At 44.8% G+C, this 10057-nt stretch overlaps 1 protein-coding gene across 2 annotated transcripts in view; it reads right to left on the reverse strand.

Moving 5' to 3' along the window:
- Nucleotides 1–10057, reverse strand: part of RABEPK (Rab9 effector protein with kelch motifs) — a 32210-nt gene that overhangs the window by 11232 nt on the left and 10921 nt on the right. The window contains exons 4-5 of one of the 2 annotated variants that reach the window (XM_017874753.1): nucleotides 9184–9336; nucleotides 1409–1570 (exon numbers count right to left, since the gene is read on the reverse strand). In XM_017874753.1, coding sequence (XP_017730242.1) covers nucleotides 1409–1570; nucleotides 9184–9336 — 315 coding nt within the window. The remainder of the gene's footprint in view (nucleotides 1–1408; nucleotides 1571–9183; nucleotides 9337–10057) is intronic. The other variant, XM_017874754.1, reaches the window with a different exon arrangement.

Consider the following 10057-nt stretch of genomic DNA (forward strand, 5'->3'; position numbering starts at 1 on the left):
AAAAAAAAAAAAAAAAAAAAAAAAAAAAATATGATGGTGAAGGCCAGGTGGTGTGGCTCAATGCCTTTAATCCCAGCACTTTGAGGGACTAAAGCTGAAGGATCACTTGAGGCTAGGAGTTTGAGACCAGCCTTGGCAATGCAGTGAGACCCTGACTCTAATATTTATATTTATATAATAATAATAATTTCAAAATGTTGGTGAAGACTTTCTGATTGCATGGAACAATACTTAAGTGAAAAATTCAGGATACAAATGTAACATATAGAATTATCTCTTTTTTTTTTTTTTTTTTTTTTTTTTTTGAGACAGAGTCTCGCTCTGTCACCCAGGCTGGAGTGCAGTGGCGCAATCTTGGTTCACTGCCATCTCCGCCTCCCGAGTTCAAGTGATTCTCTTGACTCAGCCTCCCAAGTAGCTGGGATTACAGGCACCCACCACTGCACCCAGACAGTTTTTCTATTTTTAGTAGAGACGGGGTTTTGCCATGATGGCTAGGCTGGTTTCGAACTCCTGATCTCAGGTGATCCTCCCGCCACGGCGTCCCAAAGTGCTGGGATTACAGGCATGAGCCACCATGCCTGGCCTATCTTTTTAGTCTTATTTATTTATTTTTTTATTTTTTTTTTTTTTTTATTTTTTTGAGACAGAGTATTGCTCTGTTACCCAGGCTGAGTGCAGTGGCCCCATCTTGGCTCACTGAAACCTCCTCCTCCTGGGTTTAAGTGATTCTCCTGCCTCAGCCTCCTCAGTAACTGGGATTACAGGTGTGTGCCATCATGCCCGGATACTTTTTTAATTTTTAGTAGAGACAAGGTATGTTGGCCAGGCTGTTCTCGAACTCCTGACCTTAAGTGATCCACTTGCCTCAGCCTCCCAAAGCTCTGGGATTCAGGTGTGAGCCACCGCACCAGGCCTCATTATCCCTTTTTAAATGCCAATTTTGCTGTGGGAAAAAGATACCAGGTAAGAGATATAACAAAGAAGTCTAGAAGTGAAACAGTGAGGCTTTTTTTTTTTTTTTTTTTTTTTTTGAGATGGAGTCTCGCTCTGTCGCCCAGGCTGCAGTGCAGTGGCTGGATCTCGGCTCACTGCAAGCTCCGTCTCCCAGGTTTACGCCATTCTCCTGCCTCAGCCTCCCGAGTAGCTGCGACTACAGGTGCCCGCCACCTCGCCCGGCTAGTTTTTTGTATTTTTTAGTAGAGATGGGGTTTCACCATGTTCGTCAGGATGGTCTCGATCTCCTGACCTCGTGATCCGCCCGTCTCGGCCTCCCAAAGTGCTGGGATTACAGGCTTGAGCCACCGCGCCCGGCCAGGCTTTTCTTTTTTAACTTCCGCTTCCTATATTAGGTAATTTGTAGACTGGGATGGCCCTGACCAGCCCCAAGGTGCCCACCAGTCCATACTTGCGTCAAATACGTGCAGCTTCGTGTCCTGCACAGGCTGGGCACCTCTCTCTCCGCCCCCAAAGACATATAGCTGGTTTCCAATGGCTGCCGATGATGTGTGGAATGTTCTTGGGGATGGTGGGGGGCTGGTCACTTCTGGCGTGGTCCACATCCTGGTTTCTGGGCCAGAGAGAATGCAGGCACTTAAAATACCAAGGTTGAGGGGCTTCTGACCTTGACTCTGGGGCTGAGTGAAGTCAGTTTTCAAACTCCAATCCCAAGTGGGGACAGCATAGTTTCGGGCAGGGATCTCATACTCACAAACATCAAGGAAGAATGAAGATGATACTTAGGATTTGCCAAGACAGTCCAAAATCCCCAAGATTTAAAAGCCGTAAGTAAAAGAATGGGGTCAGGCTGGGTGCAGTGGCTCTTGCCTGTAATCCCAGCACTTTGGGAGGCCAGGGCAGGCGGATCACTTGAGGTCAGGAGTTCGAGACCAGCCTGGCCAACATCGGGTGAAACCCCATCTCTACTAAAAATCTAAAAAACTAGCCAGGCATGGTAGTGGGGACCTGTAATCCCAGCTCCACAGGAGGTTGAGGCAGGAGAATCACTTGAACCCAGGAGGCGGAGGTTGCAGTGAGCTGAGATTGCACCACTGCACTCCAGCTGGGGTGACAGAGCAAGGCTTAATCCCCCCCCCGCAAAAAAGGTCAATTTGTTTTTGGAGGCCTTCAGATATCCTCTCTGAACCCTCTTCCACTTTGCTCACTATTGCTCCCCCTAATATCTGCTAAAATTCATTCCCACTAGATGCCAGAGTCCAAGTATGCCAAATTTCCCAGAAAATGTGGCCAATAAAAGAACACAGGTGGCCGGGCGCGGTGGCTCAAGCCTGTAATCCCAGCACTTTGGGAGGCCGAGACGGGTGGATCACGAGGTCAGGAGATCGAGACCATCCTGGCTAATTCGGTGAAACCCCGTCTCTACTAAAGAATACAAAAAACTAGCCGGGCGACGAGGCGGGCGCCTGTAGTCCCAGCTACTTGGGAGGCGGAGGCAGGAGAATGGCGTGAACCTGGGAGGCGGAGCTTGCAGTGAGCTGAGATCCGGCCACTGCACTCCAGCCTGGGCGACAGAGCGAGACTCCGTCTCAAAAAAAAAAAAAAAGAACACAGGCAGGCCATGTGCAGTAGCTAATACCTGTAATCTCAGCAGTTTGGGAAGTCAAGGTAGGAGGATTTCTTGAGCCCAGGAGTTTGCAGCTAGACTGGGAAACAAAGCAATATCTTGTCTCTACAAAAAATCAGCCAGGTGCGGTGGCTCACGTTTGTAATCCCAGCACTTTGGGAGACCAAGGTGGGTGGATCACTTGAGGTTAGGAGTTTGAGACCAGCCTGGCCAACATGGTGAAATCCCATCTCTACTAAAAAAAAAAAAAAAAAAAAAAAATTAGCCAGGTGTGGTGGTGGGGACCTGTAAGCCCAGCTACTCAGGAGGCTGAGGCAGGAGAATTGCTTGAACCAGGAGGCAGAGGTTGCAGTGACCTGAGATCATGCCACTGCACTCCAACCTGGTTGACAAAGTGAGACTTCATCTTAAAAAATAATAATAATAAAATAAAATAAATTAAATGTTAAAAAATATTAAGCTGAGCACCGTGGTTGTAAGGCCTGTAACCCTAGCACTTTGGGAGGCCAAGGCAGGAGGATTGCTTGAGCCCAGGACTTTGAGGCTGCAATGAACTATGATCGTGCTATTGCACTCTAGCCTGGGTAAAAGAGTAAGACCATATCTCGAAAAAAAAAAAAAAGAAATGAAAAAAAAAGTAGACAATACTATTACATTTCAGTAGCAGTAATAATAGTCCCTACTAAACAGTAAATGCTAAATAAATATTAATTTCCCTATTTTACAGATAAGAAAATTGAAGCAAGGATGGATTAAGTCACTTTTTTAAAGTGATGTGGCTAGCCAGGCTCGTTGGCTCATGCCTGCAATCCCAACACTTTAGGAGGCTGGGGCAGGTGGATTGCTTGAGCCCAGGAGTTTGAGACCAGCCTGAGCAACATGGCAAAACCCTGTCTCTACAAAAAACTACAAAAAAATTAGTCAGGTGTGGTGGCGTACGCCTATAGTCCCAGCTACCTGAGAGGCTGAGGTGGACGATTAATTGAGCCTGCAGCAGTTGAGGCTGCAGTGAGCCAAGATCACACCAATGCAACTCTAGCCTGGGTGACAGAGTAAGACAAAGAAAGAGAGAAAGAAAGAGAGAGACAGACAGATAAAGTGACATGCCTAAGAAATGGCTTAGTTGGAATTTAAACTCTGTTTCAGTAACACCAAGATCTATGTAATTCCCACTCTTCTGACTTGAGAATAAAATTTCACCACAAAGATAGATGTATAGAAACTTATTTCTTTTAAGGATGAAGCCTGGATTTTATAGAAACAGATGCATTAATTGAGCACCCTCAATGGGCAGCATCATTGCCCTAAGCACCGCCATCCCTGGTGTCTTCACTCAAGCCTGGGAAGTGAGTGGAAGTATCTCTACTTTTAGATGAGGAAACTGAAGCTCTGCACATTTAAATCCTTTCCTGAAGGTTATAGCATATGTGCATAGCAGAGCAGGAGTTTGAACTCAGTTCTATTAGTCTCATACTTGCTCTACCATAACACAACAAGAAATTCTGTCTTTTGTAAAAGGTCTGCATCCAATATATAAAATGCCACAGGAAACATCTGTAATATGTGTGGGACTCAAACGTAGACCTGGAGACTGAAAAAGTCTCAGCCTACATGCAAAGCAAAATGTAGCTGTCTCTATAGCTACAGATCTTGGAGAGCTTTTGGACCTTAGAGGGAGCTAGAAAGGTATACATGTCACCTCGAGGCCCAGAAGACCCTGGGGCCATATTGCTGCCGAGTCAAACACCAGCACAAAGAATCACAAAGGAGTCCTGAGCATTTGAGGGACTTGCCTTGGTAGCAACTAATACATATTTCATATTTCTTGGGCATGATATCAAATTATATTTTCTAGGAGAGAAAAGGGATATGATAGAAAACCACCCTCTTTAATATAAAAATTAGCTTGGCATGGTGGCATGTGCCTGTAATCCCAGCTACGCGGGAGGGTGAGGCTGGAGAATCATTTGAATGTGAGAGGCAGAGGATGCAGTGAGCTGAGATTGCGTCACTGCACTCCATCCTCGGCAACAGAGCAAGACTCTGTCTCAAAAAAATAAAATAAAATAAAATAAAATAAAATAAAATAAAATAAAATCACTCTCATTGACAGAAGCTTTCCAAATTCTCACTGTATTTTATTTCAATGGATACCATTGTTGAAAATCAAAAGGCCAGAGTTCCAGAACTGATTTCCCTTTGCCAAACCTTAACTACACCAACTACCACAATTATTGAGCATTAATTATGTGCCAGATACTGAGTTTATTTAAATCCTTGACAAATTAACAAGGTAGAAACTATTATTATCCAATGTGACAGAACACAGAGGCAGAGAGAGATTAAGACACTTGTCCAAGGTCATAGTTAGTGCCTAGCAAAGCAGAGACCCTCATCTGTGCCCTTAACCACCACATCATACTGCTACTCCTCCAAGCAAATTGGCTTCACAATTAGCCAAATGGTCTGCCAAGTGTCTATCTCTTTCTTCTTCTTTTTTTTTTTTTTTTTTTGAGACGGAGTCTCACTCTGTCACCCAGGCTGGAGTGCAGTGGCGCAATCTCAGCTTACTGCAACCTCCACCTCCCAGGTTCAAGCGATTCTCCTGCCTCAGCCTCCCAAGTAGCTGGGACTACAGGCACCTGCCACCACGCCCAGCTAATTTTTTTTTTTTTTTTTTTTTTTGTATTTTTAGTAGAGACAGGGTTTCAGTATGTTGGCCAGGCTGGTCTGGAACTCCTGACCTTGTGATCCGCCCTCCTCATCCTCCCAAAGTGTTGGGATTACAGGCATGAGCCACCATGCCCCGCCGTTTCTACTCTACTTCTGACAGTGTTCTGTACCCTGACTATTCAACAATAAACAAACTCTTCCCTTTGAAGCACTTATGTTCTATAGAGGGAAGGCAGGGAGGAGGAGGGACGACAGGAAATACATACCCAAACAAATAAATCAAATTAAAAGATAACATACTGTCTAAATGTGCTGAAGGAATTTAAATACTTGACACGTAAGAAAATTTGCTCCTAGTTCCTAAACTCTGACCAACTATTATACAAATAGATTTTATTTTATTTTATTTTTTTATTGGGCAATACTCAACAAATGCATTAGGTGGGCAACACCCCAAATATATTGCTGATAGAGGGAACTGAGCAAGAGTTGGCTGACATGTGAAAAATGTCCAGGTCAAAAAATGCTTTTTTGACAGGGAGTCTCACTCATTGCTCAGGCTGTGGTACGATCTCGGCACACTGCAACCTCTGCCTCCTGGGTTCAAGCAATCCTCCTGCCTCGCCCACGTCAGTAGCTGGGACTACAGGCATGCACTATCATGCCTGGCTAATTTTTGTATTTTTAGTAGTGAAGGGGTTTCACCATGTTGGCGAGGCTGCTCTCTAACTCCTGACTTCAGGTGATCTGCACACCTCAGCCTCCCAAAGTGCTGGGATTACAGGTGTGAGCCACCGCGCTGGCCCAAAATGCATATTTAAACTGTGTACAAGTTTTTTTTGCCTATCAAATTAGCAATGTTTAAAACTGATAAATTCAGTGCTGGTCAGTAATGAAAGAAACATTGTTAAACACAGTTGGAGAGAGGATAAACTGGAAAAATCTTTCTGGAGAGCAATTTGGTAATGTGTATCAAAACCTTGAAAAGGCCGGGTGCCGTGGCTCAAGCCTGTAATCCCAGCACTTTGGGAGGCCGAGACGGGCGGATCACGAGGTCAGGAGATCGAGACCATCCTGGCTAATACGGTGAAACCCGTCTCTACTAAAAAATACAAAAAAACTAGCCGGGCGTTGAGGCGGACGCCTGTAGTCCCAGCTACTCAGGAGGCTGAGGCAGGAGAATGGCGTAAAACCCGGGAGGCGGAGCTTGCAGTGAGCTGAGATCAGGCCACTGCACTCCAGCCTGGGCGGCAGAACAAGACTCCGTCTCAGAAAAAAACAAAAAACAAAACAAAACAAAACAAAACAAAAAACCTTGAAAAGGTTCACAATATTTTACCTAGTCTTTTTATTTCTTGGCAGGAACCCTAAGAAAATAATTTGAAATACAGTCTATGACTTCTGAATGAAGATGTTCACTGCTTTGTTAATTATAATGGTAAAAACCTGAAAGGAACTAAATGTTCATAAATGGAGGAATTATGGTATTATGGAGTATTTTATATATAATGGAGCATGATACAGCCATTAAAAATGATATTGGCCAGGTGCAGTGGCTCATGTCTGTAATCCCAACACTTTGGGAGGCTGAGGCAGGCAAATTGCTTGAGCCCAGGAGTTTGAGACCAGCATGGGCAACATGGCAAAACCCTGTCTCTACAAAAAATACAAACAAATTAGCTAGGCATGGTGGCAAGCGCCTGTAGTCCCAGCTACCTGGGAGGCTGAGCTAGGAGGATCACCTGAGCCTGGGTGGTGGAGGCTGCAGTGAGCTGTGATCAAACCACTGTATCCCAGCCTAGGCAACAGAGTGAGACCCTGCCTTGAAAAAAAAAAAAAAAGTTAACAACAATAAAAAAACCCAAAACAAAACAAACAAATGATATGATATTAACAAAGCACTGTTATTAATAACAAATCAATTATTTTTGCTAAAGCCAAAAAAAATCACCTATTTCTCCTGGCATTATGAAATTAGAAGGTAAAAGTTATGAATGTGTAAATATAGTATGATCTCAGGCTTGTGAAAACAGAGAAAAGACAGGAAGAAGACAGAAAGTTGGGTCGGGCATATTGGCTCACACCTGTAATTCCAGCACTTTGGGAGGCCGAGGTGGACAGATCACCTGAGATCAAGAATTTGAGACCAGCCTGGCTAACATGGAGAAACCCCATCTCTGCTAAAAATACAAAATTAGCCAGGCATGGTGGCGCATGCCTGTAATCCCAGCTACTTGGGAGGCTGAGGCAGGAGAATCGCCTGAACCCAGGAGGCGGAGGTTGCGGTGAGCCGAGATTGCACCACTGCATTCCAGCCTGGGCAAAAAGAGTGAAACTCCGTCTCAAAAAAAAAAAAAAAAAGGACAGAAAGTTGTTAATAGCCTTAATATAATAGGATTGTGGATGACTTTTCCCACTTATTTGTATTTTTCAAGTATTTTACAATGAACATAAATAATATTTGTAAAGAGAAAAACAAAAACAAACAAAAGGCAAAAAGACACGTCCACTTCCCCACAGGTGGTTTAGCCACCTCCTGTCAGTGGTGATGTTCCCAAACTGCTTCCTCTGTGATAAAACGGCCAGTGATGGAAACAGGAAGGTATGAAAAACAAAAACAGGCCGGGCGCGGTGGCTCAAGCCTGTAGTCCCAGCACTTTGGGAGGCCGAGACGGGCGGATCACAAGGTCAGGAGATCGAGACCATCCTGGCTAACACGGTGAAACCCCGTCTCTACTAAAATACAAAACTAGCCGGGCGAGGTGGCGGGCGCCTGTAGTCCCAGCTACTTGGGAGGCTGAGGCAGGAGAATGGCGTAAACCCGGGAGGCGGAGCTTGCAGTGAGCTGAGATCCGGCCACTGCACTCCAGTCCGGGTGACAGAGCGAGACTCCGCCTCAAAAAAAAAAAAGAAAAAGAAAAACAAACAAACAAACAAAACAAACAAACAAAATGTCTTGTCAGTGAGACAAGTTAGGAACTTTGTACTTTAGGCTAAAAGAAACATACTAAGAGGATCCAGGTCAGTGTTTCTTCAGTTTGGCACTACTGACATTTTAGACCAGATAATTCTTCCCTGTGGTGGCTGTCTTAGGCATGACAGGATATACATACAACAATATCTGGCCTCTACCCCTAGAAGCCAGTAGCCCACCCTACCCCCAGTTGTGATAACCCAAAATGTTTTCAGATATGGCCAAACGTCCCCCAGGGAGGACCTTTGGAGGACCTTACTGGAGGACCACTAATCTAGGTGACTTGGGTTCTAAGCCTGGCTCAGTCACTGACTCTCTTGCGACTTTATTTTTTTAAATTTTTCTTTCCTTTTTCTTTTGAGACAGAGTCTCACTCTGTCGCCCAGGCTGGAGTGCAGTGGCACGATCCCAGCTCATTGCAATCTCCGCCTCCCGGGTTCAAGCGATTCTCCTGCCTCAGCCTCCTGAGTAGCTGGGATTATAGATGCCCACCACCATGCCCAGCTAATTTTTGTATTTTTAGTAGAGATGGGGTTTCACCATATTGGCCAGGCTGATCTCAAACTCCTGACCTCAAGTGATCCGCCTGCCTTGGCCTCCCAAAGTGCTGGGATTACAGGCGTGAGCTACCATGCCAGGCCTCTTGTGAGTTTAGGAAAGTCACTTTCCCCTTGATAAACCTGAGTTGCCCATTTGGCATAGCTGTTCTCTGAAGTCCCTTCCAGCTTTGACATTTAACAAGTTAAAAATTGTACGTGTTACCAACAATTGTTTTTATTCTGTTGTTTTCAGATTATGCTACAAGTTAAAATTCCTATTTTCTATGATGTCAGCAAAGTTAAATGGTAATCAGTATAATCCAAATGTACTGGAATTATAATTGGATATATACACACACACACACGAACATTTATTTGTATGTACATAAATAAAATAAGCTTTGGCTACTTACCAGGATTCAGGACTTGTAGACAATTTCGATTTCCTGATTGGTTGGCACCTCCAAATACCCAGATATGGTCAGATGTGCAGGAGGGAACGAAGCTAGCATGTTCATAGCGGGGCAAGAGGCCCTTGCAGGTAACTAAGTCCCACTGCTGTTTTCCTGGAAAACATTTCACCCAGTTCCTAGATTGGGGCTGCCAACTGTTATACTGGTTGGCACACTTGGGGAGGGTTGTGAGAAGAGGGCCATAAACATAAATGAAAGCCACTGAATCACTTAAAGGGCATGTTGTCAACCTCCAGAAAGTTCTATAATAGATACTTAGGGGGCTGTCTGCCTAGTCCATAGACCCTGTTCTATGGAAACTGTCCCCACTTTGTCAACCACAAGGGTAGATCCCAGATGATATGTTTGTACTACACTTTGACTTTGTAGCTTTAGCTGATTGGGTTGAAGGTAGTCAATGAAACCAGAATGAGCCAACCAGATCAAGTGCTTCCACTTTCTCATGATCCTGGGCTCTACTTCCTGTCCTTGAATTCTTTGAAACATGCCTGTATCGGCCAGGCACAGTGGCTCACGCCTGTAATCCCAGCACTTTGGGAGGCCCAGGTGGGTGGATCACGAGGTCAGGAGATTGAGACCATCCTGGCCAACATGGTGAAACCTTGTCTCTACTAAAATACAAAAAAATTAGCCGAGTGTAGTGGCATGTGCCTGTAGTCCCAGCTACTTGGGAGGCTGAGACAGGGGAATCGCTTGAACCCAGGGTTATTTTACTTGGTTAACCAAGCAGAGGTTGCAGCAAGCTGAGATTGTGCCACTGTACTCCAGTCTGGGAAGACAGCAAGACTCCATCTCAAAAAAAAAAAAAAAAAAA

Source organism: Rhinopithecus bieti, unplaced genomic scaffold (genome assembly GCF_001698545.2).
Source record: "Rhinopithecus bieti isolate Rb0 unplaced genomic scaffold, ASM169854v2 scaffold_7967, whole genome shotgun sequence".
Lineage (NCBI taxonomy): Eukaryota > Metazoa > Chordata > Mammalia > Primates > Cercopithecidae > Rhinopithecus > Rhinopithecus bieti.